The sequence below is a fragment of the Cyphomyrmex costatus genome, unplaced genomic scaffold, assembly GCF_001594065.2.
Source record: "Cyphomyrmex costatus isolate MS0001 unplaced genomic scaffold, Ccosl1.0 scaffold2, whole genome shotgun sequence".
Lineage (NCBI taxonomy): Eukaryota > Metazoa > Arthropoda > Insecta > Hymenoptera > Formicidae > Cyphomyrmex > Cyphomyrmex costatus.
In genome coordinates this window covers 1,445,347-1,466,892 of record NW_017276038.1, presented here as the reverse complement: position 1 = coordinate 1,466,892, position 21,546 = coordinate 1,445,347, and the positions used below count along the sequence as shown (strand labels likewise).

The 21,546-nt window shown below is 31.8% G+C and overlaps 1 protein-coding gene across 1 annotated transcript in view; it reads right to left on the bottom strand.

Moving 5' to 3' along the window:
* Positions 1-13,527: 13,527 nt before the first annotated feature.
* The window catches only part of LOC108773150 (caspase-1), a 37,773-nt gene continuing 29,754 nt past the window's right edge, over positions 13,528-21,546 (bottom strand). Inside the window, exon 5 of the mRNA XM_018538874.1 lies at positions 13,528-13,907. Coding sequence (XP_018394376.1) covers positions 13,528-13,907 — 380 coding nt within the window. The remainder of the gene's footprint in view (positions 13,908-21,546) is intronic.

The following is a 21,546-nucleotide window of genomic DNA, read 5'->3' as shown; positions in this document are numbered from 1 at the left end:
TATATATATATATATATATATCTATATGTGAAATATACAAATACATACGTATGTATTTAGCTAAAATGTAATTGTTTAATTTGTATCTAAAAGTGTAAGATCGAAATATCTTGTTATCTTTAGCAAACATTATTACGGAATTAAAGAATTACGCTCGTATATATATATAATTAAACAATCTTGTATAATACGTATAAATAAGTAATCAGAATTTAATTTCTAATTACTTTATCTTACAGTCTTAGTATCTAAGAAAGGAATATTGAACTATCCGAAAAATAATTATCGTGGTCGAAGCATAGTCATGATCGTCGTTAAATCCTACGCTGTTCGTGTAAAATGCAAGAGGAACCATTTCTTACAGCCACTATCCCTTTGAATCGATCCGTGTCTCCAGCTCGGTCGGCACCGCCCTTCAAATTAAACTTTCGAGAAGAGTAATAAATACGCTTGTATGTGTCACGTACTTTCGTTTGAAGAAGATTTGCTTATCGCGCCCACATGGGATTTGCTCCAAAGTCGATATCCTCTTTCCTCAACATCTTCCTAACCGATTTTCGTTGCTTCCGATATACCTTCATTTTGCACACACTTGTGTTCTTTAGACTTTCGTAACTTTTCATATTTATGGTTAGTATGTTCATACGGTTAGGTATATACAATACAAAATATCCAAGTTTTTCATAATCTAATTTTGATTATGTTTTATGTACGGGTTAATGTATGCATATGAAGATATATAACCTTTATCTATTATTTAGTTTTACATTTTTTTTTAAGTTTTAAAACATTGTATGCGCTTGAAACACTGTAATGCAATTAACTCTCCATCAGCAGTGTGAAATTTCCATCCTTCGCCTACACCCTTCTGGAATCTAGGTCTTTGAATTTTAGTGCAGATTTTTATATAGCTCCGGACTATAAATCTGAAAAAATCTTGCCTGCTTCTGAAAACTTTAACAAGTTTACATTAGAAATTGGATTGTTGGTATTTTATTTATTTTTTATAGATTAATTTTTTAAATTTAATAAGTATATGAAAGTGTACCGAAAAAAGTAATGGGAAACCACTTCGGTTTATTTAATTCCCAGGATATCACTGTGGCGAGGAAATCATGGTCAAAGTGATCGCCAACGTCCAAGGGACCGGATAAGGCACATGAAGAAGAAGAATTTAATAAGAATTTATACGATAACAAAATTTGACTGTATCGTCAAAGTTGCACGACGGAAAGTTAATCGTACAATTGCGTAATAGGCAGATATTCATCTTCGTGAAAGCAATATGCGGAATTTTTTGTTAAAAATACTTGTAACAGAATTCGTTTAATAAGGTTTTCCTAAGAAGATTAATTCTGGCATGGTTAATATCACTTCATAATTACTTCCGACCGCGGGAAGACACGAATTGATTCGTGAGCCAATAGAGCCTTGCGGTAAATAAATCTTTGGACCAGCCGAAGAATCGAGAAACTTTTATTTATTACGCATTCTACACACACACAAAACCAAAGATTTATCCCCGGCGTTTCGAATGTACGAGCCATCTATAAAATGTTGGACATGCTCGTATAAAATTCGCGCCGTCTACAGATCGGTACACCGGTTGAACCGGCGTACGGAATGGAACAATGTTCCGTACTCGTACGTCACTAATGAAATGTTAGAATTATGGTTCGCGTAACAATGCAACGAGATAACGTCGATGAATGCCGACATACCGTGGATGGTTGATCGAGAAGACCCGTATGGATTCCATTCGACTAACGCAACCTTTTCCATAGCCAGACATGGGCGCTGCGATCTAATATTGATCCTTTTTTTTATTAAAAAAAACCTTCTCAGTAAACAGAGTATAAATATGTATTTCCATTAAGACGCATCGCGTGCAAAAATTCCCGTCGCTAGGTTTATATTAAGCAAACATCATTTTCGCGATATTCGTCAGTAACTTAAAATCGCGGAGTGAATTTATCTGTAAATAAATTATTACTTACAGAGAACACGGTAAATATATTTGTTAGTTTTATTGTCTACGTAAAAAGTATGAGAAACTGACGTGGCAATAAAAACCGTAGGAGCATTTGTCTTATGCAATCCGTCGCAAAACAAAGAAAATTGTGTGTCGGCGGCGAGAAACTAGATATATCACTGAGCCAGATACGAAAAATGCACGAAAAGATTTTTAACTGCCAGGTTATAGAGGTGACGTTTTTAGAATCGCGGCGGCGAAGGTTGCGTCGTACTTGCGGCGAAAGAAGATTACGTGAGGAGAATATAGCGCGAAATCCTTGAAAATTGCCGCGGCGCGGCTGCGGCTTACGCACGACGCGAAAGCTTTAAATTTAATAGCACCGCGCGTTCTGTTAAGCTTTATTTCGGTAGTGAAAGAAAGAAAGAAAAATGAAAGAGAGAAATATCGACGAGTCGCATTTCGATTTCTCGTGAGATTCTCAGAAATGCAATACGATGAATACACCAGCCTTAATGTTTGCCGAATACCGCGCGGCGGAGATTCGAAGGTAAAAGTATTCTTCATTTGGAGAACGGGAATCGATGAGAAAGTTTGTCTCCTTTTCAATTGAACCGTATAGATCTAGATTCGCGATTTGATTCTCATTTATGGATAGTTCCTACGTGAATTAAGTGCCGGCGTAATTTACTTCATGTTCCGTCGGCGGCGTTCCATATAGCAGCCTCCGATGCGGATATTTTACAAATGGCGTTGGCCGAGTAAATGCGGGTATCGCCTTCTCTTTTTGCGTGCGCGCACCACCGCCGACGTTAAGCGAAATCTCAGTAATTGGCTCGACCGCATTTCCAAAACGTCGAGTGACAACGAAAGATACATCTTCCGCCATAAATAAAACCCGCTTACCGCGAGACCCGCTGAGGCCAGCTATCTCTCTCCTTACTCGAAATACGAATTTCCGCCCCAATATCGTTAATTCAAAATGCTCACGATGACATTGGGACATTTCGACAGGACGTTTATTATATTCTTGGATCGCTGCTCTTGAATTTTTGAGTTTCAGCATTTCCGACGAATCGTTATTCGCAGTCGGGTTTGTCTATTTTTTCGGATTTAGTAAAAATGTATTATATATTATAACAGTATTAATAATTTTATTATTATAATATACTATCTTACCTCTGGAAATATGAGATCTTTTTATTTTCCCTTTTTTTACTAATTACATATTATATTAAACATATAACTCTCTTGAATGTTGAATTCATTCTAAATGATATAAAAATTTTATAACAACACACACAACAATAACAACATTAACAAAAATGAATATTTAAATGCAGTGCATTTACAAATAAACAATTAACAGAATTAACTAATTAATTTAAAATTAGAAAAACAGTTTTAGTATATGAAAAAGTATAATGCTGTTTTTATTAATGGAACATAATGTATGGTAAATGTATTTTAATTTATATTATTTGTCATTTATTTATATGTTAAATTATTGTAATAAAGAAAAATGCATGACAAACATGTAAGCAAAAATGATAAAATGCATAAGTATATACTAAAAAATGTTTCAACAGCATTATTTTAATTGAAATTAATTTTGTCTTAATTCAATAATACTATTAATGAAACAAAAGCGTACATCATGCTGTTGTTTTAATAAAATTTTGTTTCATTAATACTGGTGTTAAATCAATAAGATTATTTTCAATTAAAATAATGTTGTTTTGAAAGAAAAACATCTTTTTCTTTCAGTATATCTATGTCAACGTTTTATTATTATTACCCACTACGCTGTATAAAAATAATTATTTTTAGCATTTTTATAACAATGTTTCTATATTTATATAAACATTTACAATATTTACAAATGTTTTGTCTCAATGAATCTGTATTTGGCAGAAAAAGTTACTTCTAAAACAAAGACTAACTTTGATTTTTTAAGATATTAAAACGATCTTGAAGTAAAAATGAACACCGGCCAAAGAGGTTGAAGATTGAATATAATACAAAAAAATTTATATTATAAATATGTCCAAAATATAAAAAATAACAATGAAAGTAATTGTAAAATTCATTACCGTTACCAAAAAGGTAACTATGTTACAGTTATTTAAAAAAAAAAGTAACGATGTTCGTTATTTATAAAATAGTAACTTGTAACTATAACTAACGATAACTATAACTAACGCATTACTTTCATTTCCTGGTATTTGGGAATGAATTGTTATAAAAATGTAATAAGCAATTGTCAAACGTGTCGGAAGCAAACGAATAAAATATATCCTGCATAGGCCGAAATTGTATTTCATGCAGCTGTCATAAAAGTATTCCGTAAAGGATCATTTTTAGTTGTCACGCGAGCACTCGAGATGAATTTTCGATCTAATGTTGATATAAACGCACACTTATACAAATAATCATACATGCGGATATTGCAAAACAGCGAGGACGAAAATATATAAAATGCATTGGTTATGACAGGAATGTAGAAGAGATCATTCTCAGCATTTTTGTAGAGATACCGCCGAAGCGTACTACATCTCCTGACTCGCCGTTTGACATTGAGCTACAGTTGAAGAGCGATGTAATCAACGATACGCCGTAAAATGTGGGAGAAATGAAAACGGATGAAACGTATCGGAAAACCGAAGTTTTATTTTGCATAGATATCAAAAGGGTTTGCATGCGGGGGGTGATTCTCAGTATTCCATCGCGCGAATGTTGCGGTGACGCCTCGGTGATTTCGACGCTTGGGGTTGCGTCACGAAAAAAAAGAAGAAAAAAAAAAGATCGACCGCGTTTACGCGCTGACAACGACGCGACGCCCGAAGGATATCCCGTTGGTCCGGAATTATGGCTCGCATGCCGAAAGAGGGTCGACAAAAAGATTACGTGGTTGTCGACGCGACGACGTGGCGAAAGTGCTGACCGAATTGTTGGCCGGTAGTGGATCGATATCGTGTCGCGAATCGTGTCAAAACTTTCCAGCTGGCCTTGCTCATCCGCGCCCATCGCGATGTACCGAAAGGCATTCACGGATCAAAACGGATTATATCCCAGTGTCGAATGGAGGAGACATGTTCCACCCGTTCAGTAATTTGTGCCACCCAGTGGCCACCCCGATCCGGCCATCACTTTCGCGACCGTTTCCGCGAGCCACGATGCGTTTTAGTAGCGTGTTGACGTTCGGTGAATTAGTGGTGGTCAATAACATCGTGACGGTCAATTTCGCGTGGCGGAATTCCATATAGTTGCTTTATCCGCAATGTCAATGGACATTGGTGAGAAATTGGCATAATCTGCTCCGCGGCGACGCCGAATGAACGGCTTCATCATTCTTCCGGTAATCATAAACGAATAAATTGAGCTTTTGAATAGTGACGTTGTAATGTTCTACAATAAACTTTGTTGTTACTCGTATTGTTATTATTAATTCATAATTTTAAACTTTCCTGCCTATTGTCCTATGAAAAAGCACCGCGAGGAGTGAGTTATTTTAAAACGACCGCTTTTTCAGAGTACTTGGACATATTTTACTTTTGCTTTATACGTTTAATTGGTAATAAAGAAGAATGGAGGAAACACACATGTAAGGAAAAAGTTATAAATAAAAAGTTAACAATTATTTATTAATTATAGAAATCTTTATTGAATGAAGATACTTCAGTTATTATAGATTTTAAGTTACAGTAATCAATATTGTATATTATCAAGGTAAACTTATAATTTCAGTTTTTTTTTAAATTATAATTTATATTGTTAATTATTGTAAATACTTTAAAATCAACGGTTTTTGAATACAGACTTTTATAACATAGTTCAAATTAAACAATTGTCTAAAATTTTTTCCGAAATATCATGGTAAATACAGACTTTTATAATGTAGTTCAAATTAAACTTATCTAATATTCTTCGAAATATCATGGTAAATATTCCGAAAATTTTTTCGCGCTGAACATGATGCCGTCAGAATTTGCATAGTACATTAGAATTTTTAATAAATTTGAGTGAACTGGGCTAAAAGCCATCTCATTTATTAAACACCCAAATTTAGTGAAAATCCGGATTTGCTACGTTATATTAAACGTTATGCGAACAAATTTTTGAAATACGATATTCGATTCTTCGAACAGGAAAACGTAATTTTTTGTTGAAGTGTATAATTATACTGAAAGTATAAAATTTTAACAGCCATAACTTGATGAAAATATAATAAATAGCATAATCACGAATTAAAATTTATTTGAAAGTTTTTCAATTGTATACTTTTAGATGCTATACACTCTTTAGATACACCTTTAGATACTGAGATTTTATGTAGAAACAAGATTTTGTTCTGCTACAAAAAAAAAGTTGAAAATAGTAAAAGGCACTATTTTTGGTTCATTTCTCCTCAATTTTTCTCCTCTTAATGCGCCACGCAAATTCTATCAGTGACATCCCATTTTTGCGCAAAAAAATCGTTAGGATATGCACTTCGAAGCGAAAAAGAGTGACTTTATTGAACGGTGTGATTGATAAATAATAGTTGGCTTTATTTAATTTTTCCTTAAGTACTTGCAATTTCTTTACTCTTTTTCCTACACAAGAAATGTCGAAAACATATAACTGGTATTTATCTTAAACGATGCATTACGATAAACGATGCTACGATATAATGTGAGACTGAGTATATACATATTGGAGTATATACATATCACTGGGAAGTGAGAGATTATCACTATTCTAGCAAGAGAGGTATTAGTACTCCAATATATCTACTGTAATAGTATCGTTCGCATTTACCTCGTGTTTGCAATTCTTCCACTTTGTTTTGATTCTTCCAAATTCTAACGAAAATTGATATATATATTTTTCTGAAATTTTTAGAAATCTCTCATGAACAAATCTCTTGTGTGAAAATTGAAGAGTAAAATCTCATTCTTAATCTTAAAAATCGAAAATTAAACTGTTTCTTTTTAAGACTGGTTCAATTTTCACTCTTTAGAGATTCCACTCCAAAGGATTTAGAGAGTAGGTATATATATGTGTATATATATATATCTATATATATATTTATGTGCTCGTAAATTGATGAAATCGCGAATGCGATTTCTCAGAGCGATTGCTCTTACCCATTGCATCGTATTTTACCAAGTGCGGTGGTATTGTTCTATCGAAACAAAACCGATATATAGTAATACCGGCGAGAGAGTGCGAACGGGATAGAATTTTGCATACAGTCGCGAACACCCAGTCGCACCCACACGAAGCTTGGAAATAGGATTAAGACGAATGGCGCCTTAGTTTACCGCCGTGACATCGCGCGCCGTCTCGGAGTGCTTGGTACGTTGCCTTCATTTTGCCAGAATTACGCCGGATGTAGTGCAGATTGCGCCGCGGAGAAGGGTTGATTAGCTATAAGATCGCGATCGCCGTTTTGATTTTCCGCGTCACGGATGGTGTGGATTAACTATCGTTGTGAGGATCTAAAATTATGACGTTGGCAGGCACGTGTAGCAACATCTTGTAACTTATCTTCCCGTGCAGTATATAAAATATATATCGATGATACAGCCGCCTGTAGAGGACTGATTTATTACGAGTCAAGTTGAAACTGCTTCGAAGATGAAATACTACCACTTGCAGCACACGTTGTAGCTCGCTTCTTTTTTTTTCGATTCTTTCTATTTGGGATAGGAAAAAAAAAACTATTTTCTCCGTTTGTAATTTGATAATTCACAGATTCATTTATATATTAATATTAATGCCTATAATTTCTTCATTTCCAGATAAATTGCGGATAACTTCATCCAGGAGATATTTCCATTTTATTCTGGAAGATATCTCCTGGATAAAAGCTATCTAGAGGTGAAAAAATTGGGCATAAGTGTAAAAAGAGGATACCTGTCGAAATGACGGAGATCTAGATTTGAATTTTGACTAAAGTGATATTTTTCGTCATAAATTTTTACAATATTTTAATAATGCTCATTAGCATTAGTAATATTAAATTGTTTATCAGTTTAATTTGTGATATTATTTCTGCTTCAATCTAGGATTGCATTTCAAGACCGACAAGTAATCGGTGTTTGTTTGATCTACATGGAAAGAACGGTTTTGTTAAAGTATACAGTTATTATGATGATCTATTAAAATATTTTCAGACCTGTTCTAGTTTTAGATACTTCAACAAAATAATCTTTTTCGTATGAAACTTGTAATAATCTGTACAAAAATATTATTAACACATACCTTGTACCGAATGTAGTCATTTTTATTCATTTTGTGTTGTTCATGTATTTAGATTCCGTTACGTATGTATACCGAAAAAAATGTTTTATAAAGCAACAGCTGCTGTTTTGGTGATCTTATAAATTCGTGTGGAAAACACGTATAAGTGTATTTTACAGAAGAAATACGTGTGTGTGTGTATATATATGTGTGTGTGTGTTCATTAATAATTATATAATGATACTGATTATATCAATAGTATTATTTCATTTAATTAAAACTAATATTGTTAATTCAATAACACTATTAATGAAATAAATACGTCATGCTCTTGTTTTAATAACATTTTATTCGTTTCATTAATATTATTATATTGAATAAAAAACATTATCTTCAATTCTATTAATGCTGTTGACATTTTTTTCAGTGTACGATATTTTGAATTGAAGTATCGAAGTTGGAACGTTCTTTTTTTAAATATTTAAAGTTATGAGATTTCGTAATGAATAGTACATGTAAATATATTCACGCATCTCTTCTGTAAAATACACTTCCATTCTGCGCGAATCGTTTTATAAAATCACATAGCGGTTGGTGTTTTATAATACATATGTTATTTGCATATTTAGATGAGGAAAAGTCAACGGTTCACTGCTGTAAGGAAGAAAGACCGCGATTATGCGTGGAACGCGACATACGCGAAAGGAAGCTTAGTACTTGTTCGGCAGTGAATAAGCTGTAAAATATCGAACGTTTCGAATTGTACAAAGCGGCGTTATCGTTCACGTACAGAGTTGTACATACTTCGCGCGCAACTCTGGCATCCATATTGATCGGATCAACGATGCGATCGTCGAACGAAGTGGTTTCTACTTGACGCAGTGTACTCCACGAGCCTCCATAAAGAGACAAGAGGGCCTTCCAAACCGAAATCCCTTTCGATCGCGTTTTAGACAAGTCATCCACACAGTTTCGAGGGTTCGCTCTTTGAGAGCTCCACTTAGCAGGAGATAGGATTGATTCGCAATCGTTCGAATTACCAGCCAGAAAGTCAAAACGGCTTGAAGAATTTTCTCGACAGCTAGACCTCTTTTTCGCGCCAGTGATTGAATCGGCTTCTTACCGCCTGTTCTTCACTTCACTGTTCTTACGTGGAACGTTCGTCTCTCGAACGGAAGTTCCAAATTGCGAGCGATAATTTTAGGATCCGTGATAGATTATATTCTGAATGTTAGACGAGAGACGTGTTAGAATTTTATATTTTAGAAAAGAGTAGGATGAAGGTTTATTGCCGTTACATAAGAGAAATGTTCTGATATTAATGGTTTTAAATTTTAAATGGATTCTGATTAAACATTTTATCTCTTATTAAATATGTAGTTTAATTATATAAAAAAAGACTAACTGTGCAACTTTTTTAATCTCCTGTTTCAAACAAGAGATTAAATCTATGTATGGCGAAGGAAATTGAATATTAAAAATGCACGAACCAAGTATATAATAGAAAAAAAAGTAAATTAGTGAATTAATGGTGGCACATTATAAGTCTTTGTTTTAAAAATACTTTCTGCCAGCTAACATATTACATAAAACAGCATAATCTTTCATGATATTTCACAAGTATTTTACAGTTTTAAGTCACAAACAGAATCATCTCTGCTGTAAAAGAATATTATTTTCTTTGATATTTTTATTTTTGTTTCCCTTCGCACGTTATACAATAATACCGTCAATTAACAGCAAATCTATTTTATTGGAAAAAAGATACTGAAGATAAAACAGGGTATATTTTATGATTTTTCGTATTATTCATAGTCAATACAACGAAACATATGAATTTCATTGAGCTGAAATAAAACGATGTAGCATCGACTTTCAGTATCAATTTTTAGTAATGTTCAAAAATGTTTTATCGTGTTCGAAATATAAGTGATACAAAATATTATACGAATTCGTTTGAAAATAAAATCTAAAAAAACATAAAAAATATTTTAATTTTTACAAATGAATTCGAAATACATATACATTTACAATACTATAGCATGTCTGTTTATACTCGTTAGTACCGTTTATTACTTCTATATATTTCCTTTATATTCACTGGTTATAAAAGTATCTATAACGCATAGTCACGTAACAAAATTTAACAAGGCGATTAAGCGACTCTGAGATTTCTGTCGGGGATACGAGCTGTCTGTATAATCGCCGCAGATCGATCTACTCTAGCACGGAGAAGATTACATTTTGCGATAGCATCTGGTTAACGGCATAATTCGTGGATTCCACTTCGCGTCTTCCAAGACAAAGGTTAATAGCGTCTAACTCCTTTGACCACAGGTATCTAATCTGACGTTGAATATACCATCGCAGTCGCACGTATTGCGGTTAATATACCCTAGGATCTTCCCTGTCGGTTCACCGAATATATAGGGATGTATTAAGGGGACAGAATTAGTTCCTACCGATTTCTCGCGTGCAAACACTAAGCGATTCCCGTCCATTAGATTTAGATCGGGGTTTCAAGAATTTTTCGTATCGCGTATCCCTTCCAGAGTCGAGAAATTTCAAATGGATATGGTAAATTAAATTAATAGCTCTCTTAAATACTAATACTATTAAATTAACATTGTGCCATCTTAAAATATACTAATTAAATTTTGTATAAGAAAAGATATTGATTAAAATAAATAGATATTGATTAACTATTTTTAATGGAATTTTTTGGTATTGTTTTATTTGTTGGTATATCACACGTCGATTGTGACAAATAAATTTTAATTCTTCGCCTATAATTTTGTTTTTTTTTATCCAGTCCAAGTATTTTAATTGTTTTATGTTTTCAAAAAATGTGCAAAAATTTAGGCCTTTCAATATCTTTATTACATTACCAATAGTTTTGAAAATCAAATGTTGAATCATTTATTTAATAAAGATTGAAATTTATTTAATAAAAATGAGGAAATAGTTTGAAAGAGTTGTGTTGCTAAAAAGACTGAGATTGCAGACTGAGATTTAAAATATAATACTAATTAATTTTTTATAAGGAAAGATTGGCTATAATTATTGACTATAATTATTCGTAAATGGAACTTTCTTTGTATTGTTTTATTTGTTAGTGCAGCATTGCTATCAATACGTCGAGACGAATTTAAATAGAGTGAGGAACGATAGTCATTATTATTTTTGTTATAACGGCTTGTACAGCGTTATGAAAATCTGCACATAATTAGCATACTAATTAAGAATAATATAATGAATCTAATTATAATACAATAATTCAGGGCGTATTGCTTAATGCGCTTTAGCGATTTATTTTACTTTGTTGAGTGTTATCAAGCGTATTCCGTGATATTTCCATAATATTTCGTAATTTGTTTAGGAATTCACATTTGTAAATGCAAACGGACAGAGGAATATGTAAATGCTATTTAGATATTAACCAATTCAGCAGTCTACTATATTTTTTCTCTTTATTGTTTTAATAATAATATTATAATACTAATGAGATTTTAATGATACTATACATTTCACTCAAGTAAAGGATATAAACGAAATTGAATTTTACATATCAATGTATAAAATAACCTCAGTTAAAAGTATTTAATTAAATTTTTTATTACAATATAGATATATGAAAATGTTTATCGCTTTCTTTTTTAGTAAAATAATATTTAAAAACAGATCATTTTTTGCTACACACAAAGAACACTTTCACCAAAGTATCTAAAATTTAGCTAAAAATACAAATCTTGTTGAGTTATGGATATAATTATGTAGGACGGTCATGCAAGGAGCAAATTAGTTATACATCTTAACGTATCAATCGTAATGTATCGGTAAGTAAAACAAAAGAAAATTTTATTTACGAATAATTAGCTATCGCGTGAAAATTAATTGCTATCTATTTCAACTTTTTGTTTGTAATTTATTAAATAAACATTGTAATATTTGAGTTAAAAAGTTTTTTGCTATCATAATAAAAAAGTTAAAAATTTTGCTCTATATTTTCTGAAAACCTAGAACAATTAAAAAAATTTTGAAATTCTAGAAACCAGTTTGAGCATTCTATTATACATAATTATTTTGATGGTTTAACAATTATTTTTGGATCTGTATGTAGCTAAATTTTTAGTGACACTTGAATTATTATACCATTTAATTATCAAGTTTTTAGATTTTGATATTTAATTCTGTACTAAAATCTTTTTATTAATTTTGTTAAAAATGTAATAAATGTAAATTTTTTAACTAAATAGTATATCATGCGTCATTTTATATTTTAGCAAAACCTTTCTTTGTAGATGTTCTTTCTTATAAATACAAACAATCTATTTTTCTCTTTCGTTTTCCTTTTCGTATATTAAATTCTTAAATTTTTTATAGGACAGTGAAACTCAATCGCGTAACGAACGTGTTCGATGAGTTGCGTCGATCAATAGTCACTTTTTAAAAAGTTCGATACATCAAAGCAACTCGACTGAAATCAATTTGTCGGTTTTGTCGGAGAATCTATCACCGTAAGTTTGTTCGAGAACAAATTTGTTGCATTACTTTTATAGACCTCGCACTGAAAAAAATGATTAGTTATAATAATCTAGCCTAGATGACAATTACCAAATGCTTTGGTGAAATAGTTTCAATTAAATGTTCGGTTAATATAATCAAAAAATTTGTTCATATTACTACCAAAATTTGGAAATTGGTAACAAAGCTAGATGATTATTATAAAATCATATGATAAATACAATCAAATTATTAGTAATCTTAAACAAAATAATTTGGCATTTGTTACCAAATAATGTAGTAACGGTAGTAATTATTATTCAAAAAACTGGCAAATGTGGCGTTGCGCGCATGACAACATGAGGATATCGACATTTGGTAACAATTATTTATTAATAGTTACTAAATAATTTGGTAATTATTATCAAATTAGTTAGAAATACCTTCTTCATATAATTTTATAATAATTACCAAATATTTAATACATATTATCAAATTATTTGGTTTTAAGTACTAAATCGTTTAATTGAACTAACTAACTGAGAATTTTAGCTTTCTAAATATTTAGTGATTATTACTAAACGATTAGTTACTATTATTGTGTTTGGTTTTACTTATTAAATATTGCACCAATTAGAGTCCTAGATATCAGAGAAGCGCAACCGATGTTCCGCGTCCTGATTGGCGTCGACTGTCTCAGCCAATCATGATATTCATTCATTGGTATTAAAAATGGCTGACTAATAGACGATTGGTGGATTTCATAGTTCGTTTGCAAACGACGCCATTTTTAATATTTTTTTTAATAGTTTTGCGATACTGACTTAAGCCGGTTCTTCTTCTTCCAAATCTAGGACATTAACTGGGACATGCTTTAAAAAAGTCATTCGATAGCTATTATCAAACTTTTTTCTCAGTGCGGTTTTCATCTCCTTTGATCCATCGTCAATATCGTTCGATGTTGTTACATGTTTGTCGGCGAAGTACACAAGGCGGGTCAACATCGAGACAATCGACGGAATCTGCTTTTTCGCGTGGAATTTCTCGTTCTGTGGCACATAAGATTGATACTCGATGGCGACACGGCGATTAACGAAGGTCATTATAGTAAGTAGATCGCGGCTACGTCCGTGAAGGTCCAGCTCTGCGCAGAGTGCCTGTATGAACCAAGAGCCGGTGTCTGGATTGCGCCACGAGTAAAAACCTGAAAATCGTAACGCGCGGTTTACTCTTAGACTATAGTGGATTGATTTGCCTTTCCGATACTTAATGAGATACACTTTGCGCAGCCCAGATGCACGCAACGTTATCGGTAGAGAGCTCTTAGTAAGGTGGATGCATCAGCGAATGACTCATGACTTATGATAGTAGCAGGGATATAGGACATGATAGAAATGAAAAACTCTAGAGAAAAGTATAAAACTCCAAAGATATGTATCGAGCATATGCATGAGCTGTACACGCGACGGTTAACGTGTACTTGCCTTTTCTAAGGCGTTAAAATATGTAACCTGTTTTTTTCTTTTAAACTATTAGAAAAATTGAAGCCTTCGAAAATATAACAACCTATATGTATAAATAGATAAGAGTAGTTCTCGTATCTGAATAACTCGCTTACTTTAAAAAGATCTTTAGAATAAAAATAAAATATATTTATTAAAGCTTATTAAAGATAGTTCATTTCGCCAAGTTGACAGATTTGTTACGACTTTTGAGATAACCCAGTGTCTAATAAAAACTTGCAGCTTTCTAGGGCAATAAGTTTAAATTAATCTTAACTTTCCGCGCATATACAGCAACCGCATATTCCTTGCTAATTGTGTTGCGCGGAACAGATATATTTTAACCTGAAATTACAAAGTTCGGTGTTACCTTAGTATAGCACTTAAACTTCTTAGGAAAGCTGCGTACATTCTACATCTAGATGGCATCGAGTCTTAGACCTCATCTAATGGGCTGGAGATTAAGTGAAGTAATGTGGGATTAGAGATAACAACGACACTAAACACGAAACACATTTAGAAAGTACTTACCTATCTATATAAAATTTGTGTAAGAAAATTATTTAAAAAGTTATTGAGGTTGTTGGAGTATTATTATATATAATATAATATAATATATTTGATTTATTTTTATTCGACGATTTTATATTTATTAATCTTTACAGAATGAAAAAACCACTTATAGTAGCATTGACATAGTATCATTGTGAAGCAAGGAATACAATGAAGTAATAAATTATGACAAATTTTACTTAAGAAAAGTTGTATGATGTGAAAAATAGATTTCTCTAAAAATTTATGAGTGATATTCATTTGTATTAAAATGTAGATTAATTTTAATTTCAGTTTAACTTACTTTTTCTCTTTTTCTAAGACTTTATTGTTTTATCATTTTCTAAGAATTAAAAAGAAATAAAAGGAGTAAGTTTAACCGAGATTATCTTTTTTTAATTCTTAGAAAAAGATATTTATTTAGCACAAATACTTAGAAAATGATAAAAGTAAGTTAAACCATGAGGATTGAAGTTAATGTACATAAATAGAGACAAATTGATAGAAACGCGAACGTAAGTCGTGATATCCAATGACAGTGTAGAATCGTTCACAATACAAACACAATTACAGACTCCAAAGTTTCAACATAAATCGTAGTTCAGATGGAATAAACTTACGTCACTGAAGTTAATTCTTGTAAATAGTTTTTGATCTTCCTTAATCTATTCTTAGACTTGTTTGCATGGACTCTTAATAGCATTAATAATTATTAGTTCAAAATTAGATTATTCTCTTTCTCTAATCTACATTACAGATTGGATTTGTCAGCGATTGTTTAATCCGAGATTACTTTGCACGCGTTATAGGTTTACACGTCCAGCTCTTGTTGTACTGTTCAATTATTTCGTCCCTCATTTTGCTATTCCATTGATCTTACCCCAATGAGACCTTATCATCTATATTGGCTCAAACACTTTGCGATCGATATGTCCTTTGCAAAGATACTGAATACTACATTGGTCCAGCTACATTTCACCGATGATTATTCGGTCAAACACATTTTCAAGTTACAGGGAAACTGTCTATACTCTCGTTAATAAATCTTAACAATTGGACATTTACGAGCAACATGAAGCATCGTCGCGACGTAGAATTTGTTACATTTGAAAGGTTGCATTGTAGGATCGAAGCGTATTACAGGAAACACGTTGTTAGAATAGGCAAAAACTGCATTTGCATATACTTACTATTCAAGAATATGTAAGAGAAATCGATTTCTTGATATATTCTGACAACGTGTTCTCCTTAAATGGCGTATACAGCGTGCACCAGATTCTCACTATGGCTGTTTTTATCTAGGAATCTTACATACTCCCCAAAAGAGACAATTCTTCTACGGAAACCTAAATAGCGATTGTTCGTAAAATAAAAGTAACGAAAAATATGAAAATCTTGTAACATTATCTACAGATGACGAAGTATCATTTTTTATTTAACTTTAAGCAGACTTTTCATTAAAAAATCTTTAATTATACGAGAACTTGGTTCTAGAAACATTTTATATTAAATATTAAAAAATTAATGGAATATATCTTTATTAAACTTTTTGTATCGAGCCTAGGATAGAATTTCCTAATTGTTAATATTAGTTGTCATTACCTCTTAACACGATAATCCACTGGAATAATTTATAACTTACAATTAATTAGCAGTTTGAGAGAATCGAGCGCAATATACGTTAAGCGCTAACAATAACTCATGTGACGCGAATTATGTATCGCGAACATCTTAGCGCTAACCGGATATACACGTGCTCGATGATGTATTAACCATACGTTCACTTCCATAGCGAAGTGTTAAATGCAAGTTTACTATCACCATCGGTATGTTAACTACGCGCTTATCTCCTACATGGCATATTAATGATGCCTTTAGCATCGAGCCAGGTGTTATCCGCGAATTCAGCACCACCCACGTTATTAACAATACGTCCATTTCCTGCTGCATATAGGAGATACGCATACACGCACACGCATTAACTAGTAATCTTCTTTCGGTTATTAATATAGCGTAACCATCCGTGTGCTACGTTTATTATACGGTGGATCTAGGGTTACCAATCATAGATACTCTTTTTAAGGTCATACAGTTTCTGGTCATTAATTAAAATTTTATATTCATAAAATTATATTCTATAGTAATAATTGTCAATCAAATATTGTGTTATAGAGATTTTATTTGACTAAATATCTAAACAATTATCCTCCTCCTTCCGTTCTTGCATTATCATATGTTTTTAAAAAAAGTGTACATATGTACACTTTTATTGTGATTCAGAAAATAACCCTAAGCGCAACTATCATCTAATCGTTGATATTTCACCTCGCGTAGAAAACCAACATTCTCCGAGACTGGTTTGAAAAATTCATTTACTCGTTCATTCCGATTATTGTCGGTATAACTTCAAATATATTGAAATAAATCCACTATGCAATCAGTGCACGCACGTTCGTAATAATCATTAATAATCATTGCGAAATGCGTAAATACGTTGGGATATTATTGAGGTTTTACCTGCGCCTCATTTTAATGAACTCGCATTCAATTCGCGAATATTAACTCGCTCGTGATATCGATTGCAAGCACGCGATTATGGCAAGTGCAAAAAAAGAAACGGTTTACGGTTCAGAAGCAAAGGTGAACCATTATCTGTTGGGTATACATATCTTATGTTTTTATTTTAAACAAATTCTGTTTGTCGGACTCGGTTGATACGACGGACGGGGGCGTATCCGCAAACATTATTCTGTAAAGAGAATATTCTGTAAAGAGAATACTCGTATTACATAAATTCTGTTTACCCTCCCTAATCGATAGACGTGCAAGGTAGATATGAGTAAAGTTGCGAGTAGTCTAGTAAATTTTGAAGTGGTATTTCTATACGAGTAAGCTGCTCGCGGTTATACCAAATCTGTTTTCAAAATGGATGATATTAACGCGTAATTAGTAACTTTTGGATATTTCTATTATACAAATTCAGTAAGAAGATAATTCTCTGTAAATTCCATGTTTGCGCACACATCTGTATAAGCGTCATATCTAGAAGAGAAGCTTTTATTCACGAGAAATTTAATTGTAATTCACACCACGTGCAAATGTCATTTTCATAAACGAGATACAAGCGCTTTTGGTACCAAAGTGCTAATTTCAGTGGACGCAATTTGTGATTATCTGAGTTATCTCTCTGACAATCGACGGGTATTTTTCATTAATCCAATCCTGCAGAATTGACATCGCGTGATACGCTTTGCTGCTATGCGAATTTCTCGCACGGAAACCTGCCAACGCATTTGTTGGTTTGCCGAGCTTCGATATAGCCTTTTTTTTTTTCTAGTTTCCTCGGTTTTTTTTTTGCGAATTCTCACGCTACAGCTCGTATTCGCAATAAATCACCAAAACTGCGATTGTAACAAAGTTCGCGCTATTCGATTCCGAATTTAGGCGAATCTCAGTCAAGAGTTTGCAATATTTCTTTTAGTACCTTCTGTGATATTCTCACGCATATTGTCAGTGCACTTCCGTTAGATTTGAGAAGTTTGAGTTATCGCATAGTTTCTTTCGGAATTGTGCTTAGAGCGTTATCTTCTACTTTGCCAATGGTATAAGCGTCCACTAAAAGGAAGCTTTCTTTAGTGTATAAAGAAGTTTTTTTGAATAAAAAGGTACGAGGCATTGTGACTAAATTATTAACGTAAATTATTAATGTAAAATTACAGTCATAAGGTACGAGGCATTGTGACTAAATTATTAACGTAAGTTATTAACGTAAAATTACAGTCATAAAAATGTCTTAAAACGGTGCTAAATATAATCTTTTATTAAAATATTTCTATAAAATATATATCACAAAGAATACAAGATTATTTATTACTAACAAGGTGTTTAGTATGTTTTGTAACTTTGACTTATTGTCACACTTTTTGTAATTTATATATATAATTAAATGCAATTTTGTATGCTCATATAATATCACCATTTATATTGTGTAAATAATTACACTTGCATATCGAGATAATTACATCGATCATACATGTGTAATGTAATATAAGTTCTATATTCGAACAACACAATTTATAATTATAAAATTATTAATAGATTTGATAATTGTGGGTTTATTAATTATTTTAAAATTATTTTAGAATAATCATAAATTTTATTATTATATCAGGTGGAATACTATATATGGTGTTATATTTTCAATTTGTTATAAAAAAAATTATCCTTTGTCAATGGTTTATCATGATTAATACTCTGCTAAGTATTCTTTTCTTATATCATATTTCTTTTTTTTATAAGTAATTTTGTACTCACAAGAAAGGGAAATGAAATTAATTTATGATTGTTTTTTGTTTGAAAGTCTATAATTCAGATTACGCTTTATATGTATATATATATATCTAAAAACGTATTTATTTGTAAGAATAGTTGGCGAAAATATTTTAAATATGGTGAAGATACTTTAAATTATGGTCGGGTTGTAGCAGTGGTCAGGGAAAATCGGGAAAAGTCAGAGAGTTAAATAATGTCTAGAAAGAACCAGAGGAAAACCAGGAAGTCAAGGAATGTAGAAGTTCATTAATCTAAATAAAAATAAATTATTGTAATACCGTATTTGAATTTAAACTTTACTTCCTTAAAAATTATTAAAAATAAAATTTTTCAAATTATTTAAGAAAATATTGTAAATATTAATGATTTTTCACTTTTACATTAAATGAGCAGCTTATAAAAAGCCATTAAGAGTCAATCAAAAAGAAAAACTATAAAATATCTTGACTTTTGCAAGACAAAGATTTACGTTAATGACATTATGTGTAAATCACAGGAACATTTTAAAAAATAATACCAATTATTTACAATACTTCAATATGATAATTAATTTTTTTTTAACGTAAATAGATGAATTGCGAGAAATGTTTCAAACTTATAGTGTCAAGATAAAATATTTCTAAATTAATACTATAATTAGAGAGAGAAAGAGAGAACATAGTATTCTGTGAAAAGATTAAATCTTCAATGAGCAAGTAATATATAAAATAAAGATTTAATGAAAGAAATAAAGTAAAAATCAAGAAACTCAAAATCATGTCTCTGACAAGAATTCAAGAAATCGCGGAAATAAACGAAAAGTAGTAAGTAATCTCTTTACAAAAGTGCAAGATGCAATTTTTGTTAAAAATGCTTTAAAAATACGATGAAAGTTACGTTTTATTATATTTTCTGTTCCTTTTTAATTAATAAAATTTTGAGTTCTTCTTTTCAGGTTTTATTAAAGAAAAATTTTTTTTCTATTTTGCTAATTGTGTGTATGCCTTACAAACTTTATTTGTCAAAAATAATATACTTTTTTTATAATTTTTACTGATATGTTACATGTCCAGTCATATTAATGGTAAAAACATATTTTACTTGATTCGAGGAAAGAGACTTAAAACAAATACCTTGACTTTTATCTGTTGGCTAATGGGTACATGAGAAACATATAAAATCGAAAGAAAGAACAATGCTTCTACATCGATCTGTGAACGGAGATGAAAGAGGAGCGAAAAAATGTATCACAATGTGAAACTTGGCCACGAACGACCAGGAACGCTTCAAAATAGTCGTTTGAACAAGCTTGGATGATATCCAACTTTAGTTACAAAACTTCCTGGTCTAAAAAAAAGCCAATATTTATTTCGTATCAATATCTCAGAAATTGTAGGAGCTATTATTTACACCTCGATGCACTCCTATTTCTTAATGCAACAATAATAAACCGATACATTGTTTTACGCATGCAAAATGTTTTTAAAGATATTTTCCCCATTTTTATATTAAGGAATATAAATACACAATAAATACGCTTGAGGCGTATTTATGGTTTATTTGGATTCATCGTGAGTGCAATACTCTTTACGTTTTTTACGTAGACAGCTTTTTATAGTAACAACTTTTTCCGAAAAATTTTATTGTTTTAAATATGCCCAGAATTTGTTTTGTTTATTTTTTGTGTCCAACTTATAGAACTTTTTGCAACTTTCAATAAAAATTGCCAAAAGATGAATTAACAGAAGAAAAAAAATCATTAATTCATTTGATTACATTTTACTATACGTATATAACATGTTTTTTATAACTTAAAACTTTATTTAATAAAATAAATCTATAATTGTAAATTCTCTTTAATTTAAATAATTTAGAAGATTATTTACAATTATATTTATCGAAGTCTAAGTTTTGTTATCGAATAAAGACTTTGGAACGACGTTCGACAATAGGAAATTCTTGAGTAACGGGAGAACATTAGATATTCGAATGTATTTGTATACTGTTAGTGTATGGTATATCCAGCTATTGTAATCGTATTTAGGTTGAATCCTAGACGCAGTTCGGCTCGAGACAGTATTACGAGCGCATGTATCGATTTATCAGTTGACTGATTGACGTTCTCGCTAGACAGCGCGTTGTTGTACCCCGGTGGTGTGCACCACTGTCAACACAAATTCTCGCACTCCATTAGCAACAGCAAGTCAAATGTTTGTACGCGAGCGGAAACCGCGGGAAAATGTATGCGTCGTATTATATACGGGCGTTGTCGTCGATGTTCGCGCAACGAATTCGCTTTCAGAGACTTCTCTTTAACAAGCGATTTCCAACTAGATTAAGCACCAAGATACGAATTGCAATCCCTGAAAACGGTTGTATTATTGAGATTCGACAAGATTTGATGTAAGCTCTTCTTGATGAAGAATACATACGAATAGAACGAGTTTGCTGAAATTAAGATAGATACAAATCTGAAAA